This window comes from Pangasianodon hypophthalmus, chromosome 13 (assembly GCF_027358585.1).
Source record: "Pangasianodon hypophthalmus isolate fPanHyp1 chromosome 13, fPanHyp1.pri, whole genome shotgun sequence".
In the NCBI taxonomy this organism is placed as follows: Eukaryota; Metazoa; Chordata; class Actinopteri; order Siluriformes; family Pangasiidae; genus Pangasianodon; species Pangasianodon hypophthalmus.
The window spans coordinates 11,977,611-11,999,628 of NC_069722.1; the positions used below are offsets into that span (position 1 = coordinate 11,977,611).

Consider the following 22,018-nt stretch of genomic DNA (forward strand, 5'->3'; position numbering starts at 1 on the left):
TGTGGCTGAATGAGCAAATCCCCAGGGCATACACTCCAAAATCTATTGGAAAGCCTTCCCAAAATAGTGAAGGTTAACGTTCATACTTTTTCCAATACATTTCTACACTTTTCAAAGTCTGAAAATGAGTTATTTAAAATCCAATATTTTCCAGACCTCTGCTAGAAGAAATCCAGATGTAGATTTAGATCCTGACTGAGTAAGTGAGAGAAAGAGGAATAAACCTTGACAGAAACCAGATTCAAAAGGGAACCCATCCTTTTCTGGGTGACACAGGATAGTGAGAATATAAAGCATACAGCTACAACCGTATACCATAAAGTCAAACAGTACAAAGTGTGTTAAAAGGATGGCATAAGACAGTCTTTATGATTACAGCAGCAGTTAGCTTAGCTACAAATCTATAGTACCCAGGTGAGATTATCCACTGTAGCAAGGATGAGATGGGCATAAACCTGGGCATAAATTTTCATAAATCCTGTGGTGGTTCTGGTACTCTTATGAATCTGTTCCAACAAATATGAGAAACCTGAACTTTAGAAACTGCCCCATCAGAGCTTTCGTCAGCATTTTTGTACATTCACGGTGTGATCTGCTTTATAGCTAGCACAGTACGTACACTTTACATATAAATTACCAGAGTCATAATGAATCTCTATGATTGAATCACTGTGTTTTATCCACGGCTTTTCAAGGATTCTCAAATTGTAACCTCTTTTTCCATCCATTTACCATTGTTCTTTTTAAATTGCAACTGGTCACATCATTCCACTTCTCAACATACAAGTTTATATAAATTTACATGAAGGTTTATGTGTTCATAAACTGTAATGGGAACATTTCACATGCCACTTTGCAAGCAGCGGCATCCACTGAAAAGCCATGCCAGGATCTCCAGCCTGCCAACAGCGTCAGTGCCAAACCAACACTGAGTGATTAACTGCTCTGCTGCACTCTCTTAAGTGTAGCACCAATTTGGCCTCATCCTCCCTCTTCATTTACACATTAAATTCCAACAGCTCAACATGAGCATGCATCTGTGCATAATCTCCCCTTTTCACAGAGTCTGGACTGTGAGAATTGGCCGTTAAAGAAACACAAGGTTGAGTGAAAGGATAATTTAATAACTGCACAAACCCTGCTATTCAAAAAAAAAAAAACCTATGAAAGTTGAATGTAAACATTATGAATAACTTGTATAAGGTATAGAATATTGCATGGTGATCACGCTGGAGATCTGGGACCAGTGTACAACAACAAGAACATAAACAGGTTAGGAAAAGTGTGTTTTGGGGTGGCAGTGTTTCAGAGTGTAACGCTGTTGTCTCACATTGCCCCTGGTTTGATCCTGAGCTCGGGTCACTGTCTGTACAGGGTTGCACATGTATTGCTTGTGGGTTTTCTCCCACCTTCCAAAAACACACCAGTAGGTGGATTGGCTAGGCTAAATTGCCCATAGGTGTGAATGTGTGTGTGTGTGCATGGTGCCCTTTGATTGACTGGTGTCCCATCCAGAGTGTGTCCCCGTCTCACGCCTAGTGTTCCTGGGATAGGCTCTGGATTCATTACGACCCTGACCAGAATAAAGCGGTTAGTGAAGATGAATGAATGAATAAATGTGTTTTACTACCATCAGAATTAAAATGCCATTAGTCTGATAGAGGAGATTCAGTAGAGTTAAGCGAGCCACAAATAAACATGAGGCATGGAGTAAATGATAGCACTCAAAAGAGCTACAAACAGTAATCATAAAGCAATGAGACAGACCATGAACGTGACCTCAAAGAAGGCTAAAGGCCATTGTACACAAGTTGAATAAATGATGGCCAAAAAATTCATGCTATGAAAAATTAAAATAAACCTAATGATACTCTAAAGAACATGTCTCAAAATGTCCCTTTGCCATTGTGTGACATTTTCAAAATCAAAGTCCAATTTTTAGATTTGTTGGAGTTAAAAATAGGACATAATCACATGATATTCAGTCTAAAGTTTCAGTCTAAAAAACGATTCAGGTTATTGTATGGGCATACGCAAATAATGTCCTGTCAAGTTTTAGATCTGGAATAATATGACGGAATTCATCAAACACAAAATGAGTCCGGTCATTTTCTTAAACAATAAAAATGCTGAAAAGTTCTCCTGAATATTTGCTTAGCATTTTCAAGGACCTGTGATGTAAAATTGTTTATTTACTGAGAAAAATAGTACTTTATAGGAGGGGTAACGAACACTTTTGCACATGGAATGAATTGTATGTGTGTGTTAAACAAAGATAAATAAATGCATCGGGTCTAGACAAAACCAAGAATGTCCATCATCCTGCATGCTTGGGGTTTGGTTATGGAACACTGGCCCTGTACCAGCACAAAAGGGCAACATGGACCCAGAGCAATCACTGCCTCTATTAGCACTCTCCCCATGGGACTAACCCCAGCCACCCTGATCCCTCACTCCAGCACAAATCATCCTTAATGGAGCCATTGGTGGCCACCGGGGACAGGAATTAAAGCCTCCCAGTTATGCACACACCTCAGCAGGTAGAGATTACCGACCTCAGCAGTGCTGTTATCAGACAGTGCAGACTCACAGGCCTCCAGAGGGATAAACCAGCAGAGGCCAGCATGTAAACCCTCCAGGTGTGACAGCCAGAACAATGAGATACATGGCTTAGTCACTACATCAAACTCATACTTTTGCTATTATTCTACAATAATGATCTGTTGAATACTTGGCAACACAATATTTGATGGGTACCTTCATCACACGTTGATAGGAAATGTACAAACTGATTTCTGTAACGCTTATGCCAAAACTCTTGAGGTGACAAGAAATGACTTGACTTTTTCTGTACAAGTTTAATGGTTAGACTGTTTAAGATTTTTAGTGATTATTGTTTTTATTCGTATCTTGAAAGACCTTTTAGTAGCAATGCATTATTTTTTCAGACTGAGTAAGAGTATATATTTTTTGGTTCTCCAATACTGAAACTGAAATGAGCACCTAGTATTAAGCAATCAGGGTGTCATGGAACATTTTTTTTTAGTTCTGTATGTATTGGTTGCTGCTAGAAATGAACTTCTCGTGAGTTTTATATGTTTAAGATGTTTTTGTATTTAAACAGTATCTTTAATAGAGAGTGTGAGTATGGCCAACCCTAGCATGAAGAACAGTATCAGCGAGCATGGTGATTTAAAATTAATGCAAGATGGCATTAGAGCATTTTTTACGAGTACAATTAAATGAGCATGGTGTCAGACCGATACCAAAAACCGGTAAGATTAATGATGCTTAGTACTTTTGAACACAAAAACAGCACTTCCAGATCAGTTCAACAACATGCTCTGATATGAAGTTAAGATAACAGGTGGATATTTCATAGACCTTCATGAATGTAATGCTAGTAAAGGCAAACTAATAACATTACAGCTTATTAGTCTCAAACAGTTGTCCCTCTTTTCTTTTTGTCATGTAACACACAAACATGTCACAACATAAAAACACTGTCACCTCACGGGTTTTGAGATAAGGCTTATAAATTCTCCAGCATTACTTCATTGAAGATTCATGCAATGCTTATAAATGTGTTATGAAGGCATCATATTGGTACCCATTAAAACAAATTGTTAATATTTTAAGACAAGAACAAGAAAAATATCCATGTCCTGTTTTGTCACACACACTGACTAAATTATTATTGATACAAATTCAGGGATGCTGTTTTTTTCCCCTCAGTTATGAGTAAAACAGAATTATTCATTACTCAAATATGAGCTTCTAAGGACCATTTGTACTGAAACACCTACTATGATGACACATGAGCTGCAAACACCATTCACAAAGTCCTGACTGAGTAAGCAGTGTTACGAGTACATGCTGTACTGTATTAAATCTTGTTTGTGTAGCAGCTACAAATCAATATTCCTTTCCCATCCAATCAACAAAAGAAAGACATGCATTAAAGCAGGTGAAGGTGCGTGTTAAGAGAATGACCCTTTAGAAATTGTGCATTTAAGAGGTCAATTACTTTGATAAAGGAAAGAGAGCAGGGTATTTTTGGCCAAGTCATGTTGACCTTTACCTACACTTTGTATGCAAAATGACTCCATTCTCGGTGGTGCACAAAAACATGTAAAGTCAAAAGCCTCTGTTTTGCCCTTGTGGCATTTGTAACTTAATTGAGATAAACTGCACAATTGAGTAGACTAAAGGGAGTGATGGAGGCCCAATAGACGGCTGCTGCTTTCCCAAATGCAGCTTTATTTCACTGTAACATGTGACTGAATACTAGAGTGTGACAAGGATCCATAAAAGCACAAACATTTTATTCAATTAAGGCAGCAGAGTCCAATCCAGTAAGACTACGTGGGTTGTGCTGGCTTCCCATTCGGCCTTCCATCAAAACACAGCATAAATCACAGCAAATTAAATAAGCTGTGAATAAATTAAGCAGCACAAAGTTTTAATTTCCAATTACAAGCCTCCACACACACACCCACATGCACAAAAGGCCAGAGGGGGAATTAAATTATGCTGCCACAGACATGACGGAAATGAAATCCAGCTGGGAGTTTTATGTTAACAGTAAAAAGAAAGATGTGTGAAGTCATAAAAAGTGAAGCTTTGTAACAGGCTTAAGGGAGATGCCAGTGTCTTCATGCAAAAAAAAGAGCACACAAAGCAGAAAGTTATAAATATGAAAAGAACGGATGGGATCCGAACAGCCATTTAACATAGTTTTAAAATACTATAAAAATACTCAAACAGAGTGGGTGGTAAAATTGATTTGCTGTGTTTAACTACAAAAAAAGAAAAGAAAAAAAAAAAAAGGAAGTCTACAAAATGATCAAATGATTACATTGTGAGGCTGTATTATATAAAAATAAAGAGAGGGAGAGAAAGACATTAAATAGATATAAATTAGACGGTGACAGATTAGAGAAAGACAGATTGATATAGATTAGATAGCTGTATTAGATAGACCATTAGATAAAGATTTATTAGCTAGAGAGATATACATTAGAGATAGATTAGATAAACACAGACTAGATAGCTATATTAGATTGATCACTATATTAGATAGACAGATATAGATTAGAGATATAGAGATAGATTAGATTAGAATTAGACTGCTGTATTATAGAGATATAGATTATATTGCTATATTTGTGATATAGATTAGAAAGAGATAGATAAGACAGATATAGATCAGAGAGATATATAGATTAGAACAAGATTAGATAGATTAGCTAGAGACTAATCAGACATAGATTTGATAGAGAGATAGTGAGAAATTAAAAAAGAGTGACCAGTTAGATAGAGAGATTTATAACAGATAGATATAGATAGATTAGATAGAGAGACATAGACAGTCAGGCAGACACTTTACTGATCTGCCTAAGGGGAAATTCTTCCTCTTCCCTCTTCCCATCTCATTACTTGCATAAAATACTAAGAGGAAAATGAGGTGCGTTTGAGACAGACTGGACCCATTTTAAAGTGATGTAGTGTAATGTGCAGTACATTCTACCTGCAGCGTCCCAGTGACCTTTCCCAACCAAATCAAATATCTTTACTAGTTTCTCTAACAGCCTATTAAATAAAGAGAGGATAAACAGAAACAGTACAAGCTGCACACATTTCCAAAGAAGGAATTAAGAAGTTTATTTAGTAGAGACACTGATTGTCTATTACATGAAGTAGTTTACATGCAGGTTATCTGACAGGATTTATAGGACACAAAGACACACAATATCCCTATAAAGACAAAAACCCTGGGAGAAAGGCACATTTTTATTCACTTCAATGTTTTATGCTTTGCATTAAACATCATGTCTGTTAATGAACTTCATTTGTTAATTAAATATTTACTTATACGTGAACATTTGCATTATAAGCTGCAATCCCTTTTTATTGCACTCCAAAGATAGTTCTGAAAGTCCACGATCAGGACGGCAATATTAAAACACCTGTCTGTCCCTGCTTCTCTTCACTGTAAAAGGTGAACTGCACAGAGACAATTTCAAAAATCATCATCGCCTGAATAAATACGAGCTGAAGGCAACGGGTGTAAAGCCCGAGCAGGTGACAGCAGTCACACTTTTGAGGCTGCTTTGCCTTTTCTTTGAGCAGGAGAGCACTCTCACAGAGAGCAGCAGTCATTGTACAATACCAAACATGTCCCCGATGATCAGACCTTCAAGCGCTTTAGAAGAAAACCCAGGAAAGAAATTTAACGAGAAATGTGACATCAAAGTAAGGAAATGGTGACGTGTTAACAGCTACGACACATAATTGCACACAAGCTCAGAAACTGATGGAATCCTGAGGTACCACTTCCACTGCCTGTCAAATGTTTGGGGATGGAATGACTTAAAAATGTAAGGACTGACCATTTCATTGAAAGAAATGCTCTGTTGTGCCTCTTTCACTATGTTCCAGAGGTCTGCAGTGCTGACTGGATACAGCCCTCAAACCTTTTAATCCAACTCCTCTCAGAGAAGCCTGACTGAAGCCTCTCCTCTCCAACTATCTCTCCTGCAGTTCTGAGGTGGGTTTGAGGATAGTAAAAAACAAACATTGCTCAAGAAAAAAAAGAAAGATGTCCCCAAACATTTGACGAATAGTGAATATGAAACGTGAAACAAAAAACATGATCAAGACAAAATTGTTCAAGGCAAGATTAAAAGATGTCATATATACATTTGGATTGGAAGTTTATTCAAGCAAGGAGTACAATGATAAAACACTAAAGCCACACAGTGAACATGAAGACATAAGGTGCAGTACTTTTAAACAGACAGCTATCTCAGTACTCTATGTATGTCCTGTATACATGTCCAAACCCAACCACGCAGGCTCCAATCAGGAACCCCAGGTTGTGTTTAGAATAAATGAACATGGTGCGAGCGTGGAAGCGTCTCACTGCCTGCAGCAGTCTGCTTGAGGGGTCTAGACTAAACTGCAGCTCTCTGTAAATCCTTCAGCCATGCTGTAGAACCCAAATCGTGATTCACCGGTGAGGACACATGAGGACACACAAGTTAGGAATGTTAAAAATGCCAGCCATGAAAGACTAATTATCCCTGATTTGCTTTGCTCCTGCCACAGCTCTCGGCCCATGCTAAGGTGCATGTGGCTGTTTCGTTTTGGTTTAAAAAAAAAGGAAGGGAAAAAAAACCCCAGAAAAAAACAGAGAGGGGGGGAGAGAGAGAGAGAGAGAGAGAGAGAGAGAGAGAGAGAGAGACCAATTGTCAGGATTAGTATTCTTATTTTTTTTAAACCTGACTATTATAGCTAACATTTTGTTTGTAATTGTGACCAGAAAAAAAAAAAAAAAAGGTCCCTCAAAATAAAAGTAAAAATAAAATAGTGTTGATGTCAGAAGCCTGACTGAGGTTTGTAAAAGCTGAAAATTGTTGCAGTGCAAATTGAACTGCCACTTAATAAGTGTCTTAAGCAGATTAAAGCTCAAATTAACCTACAGTCCAAAAAGACTTTAAAGAGTCCTCTCACAGACTCGTCAAGAAAAGTATTCATTTTTATGTTGAATTAAACCCAATTTTGCTACCTTTCCATATTCAACCAAGTTAAACAAAAACCAGTTGCTTCTTAGTGTGTAAGAGAGCGATTACTCATGTAACAAACCTGTACAGCTTTAATTACAGTATAAAACAAAAAATATACTGAAAATACTTATAAATGTAAAATGCATGGCTTAGTTCTTGTTTTCTGCTGTCAGTATGATATTAGCTGTGACAAACATCAGACAAGAAATCGCCCAGATCACCACAAATATGACCCAGAATGTGTGATGGAATGGAGACCTGTGCTTATTCTGCACATCCCTTCCAAACACAGGCTCTAGGTGGCGCCGACTAAAGAACACCAGGGCAGCAGGAATGATGTACTGAATGCCTGTGCCTGCGTAAGCTCCAGTGATGCCTACAAGAGACTCTAGATCATGAGTACAAAATGCCACCACAATAGGTGGCACCAAGGTAATCAAGGGAAACACAATGCGGTCCACTACCCATGGGTAGGTACCTCCATCTCGATGGAAGAGCGTCTTCCAGTTGTTGCGCAGCGTGACTGCGATTATAGGGAAGTTCGTGCTGATGGTGAAGACGGGGAATAGTCCTAAAAAGTAGCGGAGGGCGGCCACACCCAGCACGTCACAGTTATCGGTGAAGTTTAGCGTGTACATGTCTCGCAGCAGCGAGCTGTCGAAGCAGAAGATGGCTGTAAAGGAAAGCAGACTGTAGAAGGCCAGGATGAGCACGTAATCCACCGTTAGCAGCATGGTCACCCTCCGTTTGTCTGAGATAGGCGTTATCAGAGAGGGCAGCGAATGCTGGCACATGAAGGAGTACACACATACGCCAAAGAGGTTGGGAACTCCGCTGAGCTGCGCCACCTGAGGATGGCCCTCACCGTGGCCCTTTGAGATGCGGATCAGCGCCAGGATTATCATCATGGTGAAAGCTGAAAGATAAACAGAGATCAAAAGGCTGTCTTTTAGACAATGCTATATACATTATTTATATAACTGTCATATATAAGTACATGTAGACTCAAAAACTACTTTATTAGGAACACCCGCACACCTGCTCATTCATGCAATTCATTCAGCCAATCATGCAGCAGCAGCACAATGAATAAAATAATGCAGATAGAGTTCAAGAGCTTCAGTTAATGTTCATATCAAACATCAGAAGTGGGGGTGGGGGAATGTGATCTCAGTAACTTTGACAGTGGCCCTGAAGGGTCACCAAAACAGGACAGTTGAAGGAAAAACATTTCCTAGTCTTTCTCCTATCTTCAGATGCCCAGGTTTGGTGAGTCTGTGCCCAATGTAGCTTCAGATTCCTGTTTTTGGCTGATAGGAGTAGAACCCTACGTGGCCCATCTGCCTCAAGGTTCAATGTGTTCTGCATTCTGAGATGCTTTTCTGCTCACCACGGTTGTAAAGAGTGGTTACCATAGCCTTCCTGTCAGCTCAAACCAGTGTGGCCATTCTCCTCTGACCTCTCTAATCAACAAAACATTTCTGAACAGAACAGCAGATTTCAGAACAGCAGCTCACTGGAGGTTTTTTTTTTTTCACACCATTCTCTGTATACTCTAGAGACTGTTGTGTATGAAAATCCCAGGAGATCAGCAGTTTCTGAAATACTCAAACCTGTGCTGTTTTTTTTTATATGTCATCTTGTGCTCATAAGTGAAGAACTCCACAGAGATGTGTTTAAATCCCACACTTCCATTTTTATAAACTGTAAACTTTATTTAAAATCAACTAAAAATTATACTCATGGACAACTAGGAAAGTGATCCAAATGCTGTGTGTTCACTGCCTCATGGTTTTGTAATTACAGTTGGCACAATGTCAACTGTCCCCATTCTCCATGTTTTACTGACATGGCTGTACATATGGGCATTAGTTCTTTAATAAACATAAAGCACATTATCAAAATGGTAGCACATGCAGTGTGAAATAGATGGACGGTTGCTATGCCATGTAGGCGATATGAATTCAAGTTCAAGTTAACTCCTGTCCTCTTGAAACCTTGATTTTTGTTGCAAGACTTGAGTTTAACTGTTGAAACACTAAAAATGGAGTAACTCCCAAATACACTGCTCCTTGCATGGATAACCACTAAGTGAAAAGAACAGAGCTGTTAGCTTGTGAAAAACTGCTACTTCTATCCAAACCAGGGTCAAACACGCGGACCGCGGCTGCAACAGTCCCAATAAAGGTTTATCCCGACCCACCAAATGAATTTAGAATCTGTGTTCTAAAATAAATTGTCTTGTGGACCTTTGTTGAATTGAAAGATTAAAAAAACCAAACAAACAAACAAACAAACAAACAAAAAAAAAACAGCTAGTCAGCTAGTCTCTAGTTATTCCACTTGGAAAACTCTTCAAAACAGAGTAATATCTTAAAGCCATAAACACTGCTGCCGAAAAAATTATTGGCGTATAATTCCAATTTACCCTAATCTTTAAATCCGTTTCAGTTCAAGGTTGTAACACTATAGAATGTGGAAAGGTTCAAGGGGAGTGAATACTTATGCAAGTATAACCATAATTTGGAAAACTTATTTTATTTTTTTGTAATGAATGAACAGTCTGCTCTGTTTTATAGGTGTTATATATTCAATACATTTCTGCATTCAGATAAAAAAAAAAAACATATATTTATGTTATTTATATATATATAAATATATATATTTATATGTTATACGAATATATTTAAGGGCTGTTGTTGATGTGATACTGATCTACTGTACAAACGATAGTACAGCTCACCTGTAATTTCAAAGACACCACCCAGTTGTTGCTCAGCAGTGGACATGTCCACCACATAAATTAAGTGCTAAAGCCCACCCAATCCTAGTGTCCAGGCGTGAGCAGAAAGGCCACATCTAATCGATAAGAATTAATGCATCATCGGTGACTTCCAGGGTCCTTGACTCTCTAAGGGACAACAAAGCAGGCTTGGCATTCTTGTTACGGAGTGTTGAGTGCAGGCTTTTCACCTCTCACTGCTCAATCACACCATTACAGGGGGAATTAGTCACAGCCCTCCTCCTCCACCGCGCCCTCACTTCTTTAGGATGCATGATGCATCGCCCACCTTGCCTGGAAGGGGACAGATTCTCTTGTCCTTGTAGGAGATCTCTCACAATGCATTTGGGCTCAATCAGCAAGAGCAAAGCATCATTTTTGGCAGGGAAAATTAATTGGGTCCTAGCAACACATGGCCTAAAGTAGAGGCTAGTGTAAGGACAGTCTGTTCACATCCCTGTGTAGAGTCTAAGGTCTAGGTTTCACTGGACAGGGGAGAAGTCTTCCAATAGTCAATAAATAAATCAGGAGCAGTGCGCTATGGCTGTGACAGTTTAATGTATGCCATGGGAATAAAATGAACATTCCAATTACGAGGACAAAATGTACTCTGACAAAAAAATGAGAGCAATGTGAACAGTGTTACAGCATGATGGTGAGCCTCCTGAGCAAGAAAGCGTAGAAATAAATGAGGAGCCCGTCAACCCGCTTTCTCCAAGAAACAGGCAAATGCCAATGTCCTCATTTGAATTACAAAAAACACTAGCCATTAAAAATGAGTCTAAAAATAAAAAAATGAAGAAGTAGTAAGAACAATGTGCACAGAAAGAAAATGTCACAATCCTCTATAAATCCTGGTCTTCATCATAAAAAATTGCCCTTTTTTTTTTTACTTTCGTAACTGACCATCAGAAAAGTTAAGCAATTATTTCCTAATTTCTCTACTCACACTATTCACAGATGACATTTAACAACACAATAAAATACATAAGATAACATACTGGTGAGTCACATGACCCACCAATATGTTAACAAGAATGCTATGCGGTATTAAGTAGCATCACTCTTAGTTTAATTGTATTGGCTTATATTGTAATATTTCAGCCTCTCAGGAAGAAATTCCAGTTTCAGTTCAGTTTAAGTTCAGCTACAAAAAGCTTTCTAGCTTTCTAACTAGCTATCGTTTCAGATTTTCAGAGAGGGCAACTTCATTTCCACAAAGTAGTTGCATAGGACTGTATGCAGAGCTGAGGATCAAGTGATATTTATAAGCTGCTAAATAATAAGAACAGAAGCCATATTGTTAAAGTAAGCCAAAATTTAAGTGACTAATGTGAATAACAATGTTGACTATTCATGCAATAATATCATATCATTATCATATTAGTCTTTTTATTTGTTTATTTAATTATTTTAAATTAAATTATCTTGCTTTTATGTTCATCACCACTGCAGTAGACAGTGAGGTTGAATTCACTGTGGTTGAGTAAAGACCCTAGCTACTATATTAGATTAGGCCACATTTATGCAGGTTCTCTATAATAATAATCAGTAAGCATGACTGAGTGCCATATGATGATATCACTGCAAGTTTGCATGAAAGGCATCACATTTGCACAGTGTGAAAGGCAAACAATGACATGAGCGCAGTGTACATGGTGATGTTCTGGGCATTGGGACCAACCTCTAAACGACCTATATAGAGATGAAATTTTCTAGTTGGCACTGGAGGTGTTGTCATATTGGCAGAAGGTAATTATGCTCTGTCTGAGCTGGTGAAGACATGTGACACCAAGCAGAAAGATCTGAAATGGACACATACATGCTTAAATGTCCTTCTGGTAGTACACACTGCTGGACTGCACAGTTCCTAGGATGGTACTCTTATTTTGTACTTTTAGTTCATGTCTTTAACCTGGAGTGGTGCATGTAGTGTACTTTCAGTAAAAGCTAATTAAAAGGTATAACACTGGTCATTAAGGTCCCATTATGTAACTAAATAATTTTTAAAAATACATATTTTATTCACATTTCTCAGTATAAGAAACATACTACAAGTATCCTTAAAAGTACCACTCAAGTGACAAAGAAAGGTAGAATTTAGCATCTTTTCTCAAATTATGTAAGTAATAAATTAATTGATAAATACTGTACAAATGCATTGCATGACTGAGCCATGTTTTAGAGGCTGTCCTGCCACAAAGCCATGCACTAACAAGAGGTTATACAGGGCATTACTTTTTTGTAGTTTTATTGTCCGAGCATTCAAGAGTACACACTGTAGCAAAACACAGGCACCATTAAGACACATTCTTCCTATATTAACAGTGACAGACTAAAGAGCAACAGTCACAGAATCAAGGGCATGTTTAATACAAATGCCATTCCACCATGAGAGTCCACTGTACAGATGCTTAACCTTCACCACAGAGGCCTCCATTGGTTAGCACTGAAATGTGATTCTGTCTACGAACACGCTGCCAAGTGATTCATCACGCAGCCCGAATTCCCCCCCGTGAGCTTGTTGACGAGTGAAGAAAATGCCACTGGTATTTATGTTTTCGAGTCTTATTCATCTTGATGTGTCTGTATCTGACACCAGTGTAGGCGGCCAGGTTTGAACTGTTAACCCTGAGTGCCATAAAGTCTGTACCTCTCTGAACCATGCAGCTAGACACATAAACGAGCCGACAGTTGAGCCACTGCATGTTTTTTTAATGCAAAACTAGCACTGCTTACCAGGATTGAGGGGTTGGCATTTTAGCAATATGCAGTGTTTTTCAGTCATGGAAATCAACTAGTGTTGTGTTAGAAGTGTTATACTGTACAGTGACTGTATGCAGCTGAATGGCAAAGGAAACAAAAAGTCTAACGCTGAGGAGGTCCTGGGAAGGGTGTAGGCAGGCAGAAGTGAGCTAAAAGGATTATTCTGGCAGCTGTAACACACTTAGGCATTCCTCCATCTTAATGAGCAGTGCCACTGATCTCTAGTGGGAGATGTGAGAAGTGTTAGAAGATGCATTTTGTCATTCCCCATCACTCAGGCTGAAAATTATAGTGGAAGTGAGTTTGTGTCGACATCCATTTAAATATACATAGTCTGTATAACAATATCAAATAAGAGATAATGCATTTTTTATTTATAGTCTACATAAAGCTTTTAAAAATGAGAGTTTTTCTGAAAGACACAGGCTTTTAACTCACTCACCCTATAATCGCTCTTACCATAAATCAACTGTCAGCTACAGAAGAAAACTTAAAATTCACTTGATCGACCCACACTCCTCTGGACCATACAAGCAGGGATGATTAACTGTTCTTTGGCGGTAGATTCAACATTTCTGTAAGCAACCATGGCTTATAGGAGAGAAGTAAGCGCTGACTACATTGGACAGGTGTCAACCAGCTACATATCATGTCCATGAACCTGTTATCAGTCCAGCTGCACAGCTGATTTATGAACAGAAATAAAAAATTGCAAAGGCCTTGTGAAGAATACTTTAACAACCCCCCAGTGAGAGGGTTACTTTATTCTGCGTGCTTTGCAAATGAAACGACTGACGTTAGCAGAGCCTAAAGGGTGCCCCCCAAGCACTACTAAAACTCCGTATGGACGGATCTGGCACCAACTTCATTTTGATGGCACTCCCTAATTTCATCAACAGATAATTCAGACATCAGGAAATCAGTCAGAAATGTGTGTTATAATTTTTGGAGAATAACATCCATGAACAGGTCCATTGATCTTTTAAAGAACTCCTCTCTGCAGGAGACAGTGTTAAAAAAAAAAAGGCTTAAACACTTCAAATGACAATGGTAGTCTTTCTGTCTTGTTTCAGGAACAATACACTGCATAGTCTGCCTGAGGAGAGCTCTGAAGTCATTCCATCCATTGTAGAGGAAATCAGTTTATATTTATCAAAAGACTAAACAATGACGAAACGAGAACATAAAATCTGACTATGTAAAATACTTGTAAAAGACTATAAGAAGCACAGTGTTGGCTTTTGTCCCAGTCCTCACCTTCTTACCTACAGCTCCAGACAAGGAAACAAAGGAAGACAGCTCAGTAAAGAGGACAGTGAAATCGACGTCAGCAGTGGTGATTAAAGGCTTAGTTACGATCTATTGAGCCGATATTGACTGAGCTGTACAGAATTGCACACATCTGAATGCTTCGTTCTAATCAACCCCAAATTACTGCCCAGAGGAAATCAAAGTTTAGAGAGGAAGCCATTAAGGGAAGAAAATAGGTATCACTATAAAGCCAAACCAAAAAAAATACACGGCATCAGAAGCGTCTTGTTTTCAAGCTTCCACACTGCACCTAGTTACAAAGCGTTTATTCTGAGACAGAATCCATACAATTGAGAGGCAAAATTATTTTCCTGCTCGTTTGTTATTCTGAAGGCTAAGGGAGCTAAATGAGGAAATGATGTTGAGGTATGTTAAGCAAATACAAATTTCTCTGCAGTACTCACTGGCCAGTGTAGACGCCAAGTGCAGTACTCTGCTGAATAAAATTGACCAATACATTTTCCTTGAGGCCAGTTTTCTTCGAGCTGCCTCATTGCTTTGAGGTGTTCATTAAAGTATGGCTATATTTCAGAGAAGCCTGAAGTTATAGTGACTCACAATGCTGGTCTATGCTATACTGGCAATAACACTAAGTCTGACAAATGTTTAACGTTCACAAGCATTATTAAGACAATCTGGTCACCTGAGCACTATGTTAACATGAAAGATTAATTAAGCTTATCACCGTGCATATGCGTTTTGGATGTGTTACATTTCAAATGTTCCAGAAAGCCATAAATCGACTCCTGGGTACATTTCCAATACAATCTCTCCACACTGCTATTACAGACTCATTACATGAATTACACCAGTGTTTAACTGCGATCTGTTTACCAAGCCTCCTGCAAGTAAACAGCAGTAACAGTAATAAAATGCCTCTGGAAAGCCCTCTAACCTCCTTTAGGAAGCAGGATGGGCTGATTAATCCTCATCCAGTAATCAAGACCCTGTCTCCAGGCGCTCTTGACTCGCATCACTTAATATCAATTAAATCTGTACGTCTCAACCCAAACCCCTCTCTTACACACTAATATGTCACTGCTAGAGATGAGAGCCGATAATCATCGCTCTCTTTAAACAGCACTGAGACGAAGAACAGACTGCGGTGATTGGATGTTAAATACTGTGTATAAAGCTCCTTTTAAATTTTAGGAAAAAGGTATGTGTGTTCTTGCTTAGAAAGTTGATTTATATATTTTTAAAGATGGACAGGGTTTGGGGTGGCCAAAAAAGGTTAAGTGTGTTCAAGACGTTTAAGGGTTCCTGGCTTTACAACTCCCCAGAGGATAAAGAATAACTGTACAGCAATTTGCAGTGTAACTTCCAGCATGTAGTAGGATGTTTTTCTCCACTGAGTAGCAGATGAGGTCATGACACTATGGCAGGGCCAACAGCAAGTGGCACAAAGGCTAAAACACAGGTAGCTCCCCTGATGTTCACAGAGCTTAGAGCTTCTTATCCGACACAAAACATGACCATCCATGGTGTTTTTCACAGAGTATTACGGGTGACTGGAGACGCACACAAGGGGGTCTGGGCCTGTCCTGCTGTCTGCTGTGAATAATGACTAAGAGCACAGAGGATTATAGAAGAAAAGATTCACTCTGTCAGACTCTAAGGAGGCTAAAGGTAACATCCACCACATGAACACATAAGTACCAGTGAGTTTGGGCTTAGAAAGGCAGGTGCATTCCAAAATAAAGAAATATCTGAATAAATACATCTCAGTGTAAATTTATTACACTCATTAGATTACACTTGAACAAACTTATTTTCATATCATTTGAAATGGGATGTGAGGTTACAGGAAAATAATCACAGCACATATCGAAGTGTTTTTTTTCTTCTTATCCCACAGCAATTCATCAATGCTAACACTTTTTATTTATTAAAGAACATGCCTTCCTTTTTCCATGTATAGTTACATTTTGTGTTGTGGAATGTCCACAAGACAAATTAGCTTCTCTTTTTCTCTCTTATTAAGTTAATAAGAAAAAAAGAACACACAGCTTCGCGTGTTACCAAGAAGCTGCAAAGCCCTCTGCCCCAAAGACTCTCCCATGTTAAAGAAACAGCTTTATTTCTGACCGTTACAAAGAGCTGACACTGGAAACACCTTTCATAAATCCTCACAAAAAACTTCACCATATCAAAACCTACACACATTTTTTTTCTATTTACGTGGCGTGTCTGCAATACAAGTCCCTCTGGAAGTTGTTACTTTAGAAATTAGAATTTATTAGAATGTGCAAATACCTCTCAGCCAAGATCTACTCTCTGTTACTTTCAGTAATTTCAGTCACACAATGTTACCTAGTTACTGGCTTATACTAGGAAGAGATAAATATTTCATCAACATTAATGACCTCCAAAATGTGAAGGAGTGGTGAATGAAGGGGTGAAGGAGACTGAAGCTGGGCTAGCACTCTTAAGAGCAATCCAGCAGCTGTCCTCTTGCTGTAGGGTAACAACACATTCTTGCAGAATGAGAAAATTCAATTCTGGGCAACCACTCTGCAGTAATGGCTCTTTCGAAAGCGATCTTATTGGTAAGAAAAAGCACACAGCTCCAGGTCAATGTTAACGCTTGAATTGTAAAACTTGGAACAGATCAAATGCATTCATATAAATGACCAAATATTGTTTCAAATAAATGAGTAACAAAGCATAAACATACAGAAGGAAATTGTGTTGTGTTACAGGTCGTTCGTTTCTGTGATCTTGGAAAGCCTGCATTTGTTTTCTAAATCGCATACTGGCACTGTAAATGTGCTCTGAATATTTTTAGGAAGAGCAATGTTACAATTAAGCTATTTTAATGAAACTGTGATCTGTAATTAAGAAATAATTTGGCAAGGACCATTTTTCCCCACAAGGGTATAGTATCCCCACAGTGGGACTTTTAATTCACATAATTAGCAGCTATGTATGTAGGCAATAAATGCAATGGTAATTAGCCAATACTCATCTCAAATTGATCTATATGTACATCCAAACAGATGCATAAACATTTGGTTACTAGGAAACGCTGCATGAAGACTGCTCTTTGACTCTAGGATCTGGTTAAAGTGTTGTCTGAACCCTCAGAGTTATGACAGCTACTTTATTCCTCCCCGGTTCTCGTTCCCCTAGAGGTCTAAAAGACTGGCGATCCATCCCGGGAAGCAGCACAGCCCGTGTCAGTGGAGCTGTTGAGAAATGAAGCACTTCTGCAGCAGCCATTTTGAATCATTAGCCAGCGTGGCACTGAGGGCTGCCGTTGTGACATGTTGAATCAATCATGGGCAGAGGCCAAGTAGGGAGGCGAAACCGATAGTGGAGGTAGAATATGTAGCCAGAGAATGACGTATGAGCAAATTAACATCGGCTCTGATTTTTTATTCAGTTTTGTATGTTCAGATTTACATGTGATCACATGGGAGCCATGATTCACTGCTGTTGTGCTTTGAATGATGTGCAGTTACATGCAGTCACCAAGTGAGTGACAGTCCACTCAGGACAAAGATGAGCCTGAATACACCTCACTTCTTAAAAATACACTATATGGCCAAAAATTTGTGGACACCTGACCAATCACACCCATGTGCTTACTGAACATCCCATTCAAGTTTTAGTCCCCCTTTGCTGTTCTAATAACCTCCACTTTTCTAGGACGTCTTTCCACTAGATTTTGGAGCATGGCTGTGGGGATTTGCTCAATTAAGCCACAAGAGCATTAGTGAGGTCAGGCACTGATGTTGGATGAGGAGGTGTTCCAGTTCATCCCAAAGGTGTTCAGTGGGGTTGAGGTCAGGGCTGTGAAGGCCACTCGAGTTCTTCCACTCCAACCTTGGCAAACCATGTCTTAATAGACCTCACATTGTGCACAGGGGTATTGTCATGCTGGAAAAGGTTTGGTCTCGTCCAGTGAAGGGAACTTTTAATGCTACCGCATACGTAGACATCCTATACAATTATGTGCTTCCAACTTCGTGGGAACAGATTGGGGAAGACCCACATATGGGTGTGATGGTCAGGTGTCAACAAACTTTTGGTCATATAGTGTATACAACTCAGCTCAAGCAGGAACACAAATAATTTTTGTTGATTATTTAAATGACTATGCATTGACTATAATGCTTTATGCACACTATTTAACAAACGGTTTACAATAACAATAACCTATACAACAGTCACAACCCATTCTTCCTCTCAGTGCTCACATCTCGCGCAAATTAAAAAAAAAAAAAAAAAAAAAAAAAAAAAAGTAGGAGGGTAATATTATATATATACGTGTATCTTTTTCATAGTATTAGCTTTAATTTAACACGTTGTCCTTACATAAGTGGGGCAATAAGATGAGAATATATTAACTATTCTTTTTCAATTTTAAAATACATTCCTGAATACCATTAGGTATTACCATAGGGTAATACATTTTTATTGTACCTCATGAGTAAATTAACCTTTGTCTCTTTGTGTGAACTTACCAATCCATCTCATTAGTGAGGTGAGGATCTGAAGGTATTTGGTCTTCTGTGCATTGAAGAATGTGAAAGGTCCCAGTAGTAGTGTGAAGACTGCCTGTAACAAGATAAAGAACACAGCAAAGGTACAATCAAGTTACGTCCTTGTTATTTTGTTCATACACTCACACAAGATAAATAATAAAACTGACTAGTTGATATCAGTGCCATAAAATTTATATAACTATGAATGTCCATAGAAAGTAGAGCTAGAAGTAAGGAAAGGAAAGAAGGAACTATTTCAATCCATCGTCCGCTAAAATGCATGATATGCCACTGCATCTAATTAAACTTCAGTGACACAGTTTAACATAAGCAATCAATCCCAGTTGGAACAGGATATTCCTGCTTATATACAGTGGTCACACACTCATCAGTCAGGACCATAAACTTTACAGCCAAAACTAAAGCGACACACTAAAGCGAGACCTTATCATATAGATTTTATCATATCAGAACCGAGGCTACGAATATGTCCACCGATCAGCAACGTCCTTGTTTGCCAATAACTTCATCTCTCCAGCTGACAGGGAAGGTCTTTTACTACAGTGTTGTAAAATGCAAAAGAAAGCTAGTCAGTTGCTCAATAAATGGGAATAGGGCTTGGCAATAGGATGATGTAATCAGATATTAGTGCTTTCAAACTGAAATAGGCTAAAATTATTCAAATTGTTGCATTTTACTGTTAATTACATATCAGCTTACCAAAAATACTCTGAATTACAAATCTAGTGATTGACAATATAATACATTATTGGAATTTTTACTAAATTATATTTCTTGCATTCATTTTCCATATACTTTTCTTGGTGGGGATTGCGGTGGCAACAGGCTAAGGTCAGTCCAACCTTCTCTATCCTCAGCCACAGATCCCTACTCCCAGATATTTCCCAAGCTAACTGTGAGATATAATCTCTCCAGCGGTCCTGGGTCTGACCTGTGGTCTCTGTCCAGTGGGATGTGCCTGATACAGCTCTACCAGCAGCTGACCAGGGGACAGTCAAACCACCTCAACTGGCACCTCTCAATTTGGAGCTCAGCAGCTTTACTCAGAGGCTCTCGCAGATTACTGAGCTCCTCAATACTTCACGGAGAGGAAGGACAAGTGGCAGAAATGAAGCCTCAGGGTAGCTGGGCACCCTGAGGCTTCATTTCTGCCACTTGTCCTTGCGACCTTGTTCTTTCGGTCACTACCCACAGCTTGTGACCATAGGTAAGGATAGGGGAGCAAATTGGGAGCTTTGTACATTTTGTAAATAAATATATACAAAAATCTAAATAATAACAAAATAATATAATTTTGTGTCTAATTCAACACAGTTTAAACTGTGCTCCACTTCTCTAACACATAAATTTGATGTTATGTTATCTAACTTATCACATATGCTGCATTTTCTAACTCGAGGGCCTGCCAGAATATTCTGGAAACATGACAAGACCCATTTCAAAACCTACTGGGAGGGAGGATGGAGGGTGAGAGAGATGAAGAGAGACGAAGAGAGATGAGGCTGGACTGTTAGTGAGGCGTGACACTGGCTCTCATGGCATAACACCTGTGCTGGGGTAGGACAGGAAGTAGGGCTGGCATGGAGAACACAGACGAACTGCAGAACGGGTCAAGAAGGTGTGAGAATATGCAGCATATGTGATAAGAGAGAGAGAGAGAGAGATTGTATATAACAGCAAGTCTTCAGTATTTCTGTCAGCATTCTGTCACCATTCCAACTGTGTAAGGACTCTAGCTTTCAGACAAAACACCACTGAGCTCAGTATTAAAGCCTGAGAATGACTGACTTCAGCTTTTACAACCTGCAGATCAGATTTAAATGCATTTATTCCTTCAATATCCCTCAAGCCCATTCCAATAAACTCTTCATTACACGCTCTCTCCTGTGCCACTGCATGTGTGTGTCTATATATGTTTTCTTTTAGTGAAAATGCTTATGCTTCAGACTATATTTAAATACAGCCATAGTTAAAAGCAACCCTTGCAAATCCCCCGCCCCTTCCACGAATCAGACGATTACTACGCTCCTGTAGAACTGTGCTCTGGAAGGATATGAGCATTTCACTTTTTATGATAATGACTCTCCTAAACATCAGCCATTTTATGCCTCAATATCAGATAACAGTCCCAATACAGCTGAGGCCATCACAGTTGTACAGCTGAATGGGATGTAATAAGAGGCAAAAGAGAGAAGAGTACTGCAAAGGTCACCAGTCAAGTAAGAAACCTGATATTGACTCCTTACTGAACTTATACAGACAAGTTTCAATTAAAATCAAACCACATTGAGCCTTGAAGTAAAAACAAAAATGGGTGCACTCACTTACAAAAGAAACAGAAGCACTAAACTTAATCAGACCAATGCTGCATAACTTTAGGAGTAAAACATCAGCAGATTGGCATGACCATGATCTCCTTTACTCAACTAACATGTCATGACCTAGAAACTGCTTCACTGACTACAACCTCTCTCACACACATCCTCATCTGATGATAGCACAGTCTCGTGAGCACCAGAGTTCAGTATCTACATGTGACCCTCCTCCACCAGACAGCCCATTCCTAATGAGATCCCAAACCGCTGCAAGGACTGAAGCACCAGACTACTGCCATCCTGACAGGCAGGAACTGGTAAAAATAGCATATGGGATGATATAAATTCTGTGTTGGGATGCTCTTGGGATTGCTCTTCAACTTCAGGTTTAATATCTGTATTTGTCTATAGGCAACAAAGTGACCAATAAATGGATTTTAGCAGCAGTAACATATGACACGTTTATTTTCATGTGTCGTAGAAAGCAGATGTTTCTATGCAGTGTTTGGAGAAATGTCAACAGCCTTTAAAGCAGAACTGAAAATAGTCAGACGTTGTAAATTATAATTAGCACAATTAAATCCCATTATTCCTATTATATCCTATTATTAATCCTTATTACAGTGGCTCACTTAATTACTAATACATTTAAATACTAACAAACTTAAAATTATACCAGGAGTCTCGATCGTATCCATTAACAGGCCGGTGTGGCTGCAGGTTTAAATTGCTACTAAGCAGTAGCTACACCTGATTCCACTTGTT

The 22,018-nt window shown here is 39.0% G+C and overlaps 1 protein-coding gene across 3 annotated transcripts in view; it reads right to left on the reverse strand.

The window, feature by feature from the left end:
• Positions 1-5,639: 5,639 nt before the first annotated feature.
• Positions 5,640-22,018, reverse strand: part of tmem104 (transmembrane protein 104) — a 49,213-nt gene continuing 32,834 nt past the window's right edge. For all 3 annotated transcript variants that reach the window (XM_026916024.3, XM_026916021.3, XM_026916020.3), the window contains 2 exons: positions 18,897-18,990; positions 5,640-8,484 (listed from right to left, as the gene is read on the reverse strand). In XM_026916024.3, the coding sequence (XP_026771825.1) occupies positions 7,718-8,484; positions 18,897-18,990 (861 nt within the window). In that variant the 3' untranslated portion in view covers positions 5,640-7,717. The remainder of the gene's footprint in view (positions 8,485-18,896; positions 18,991-22,018) is intronic.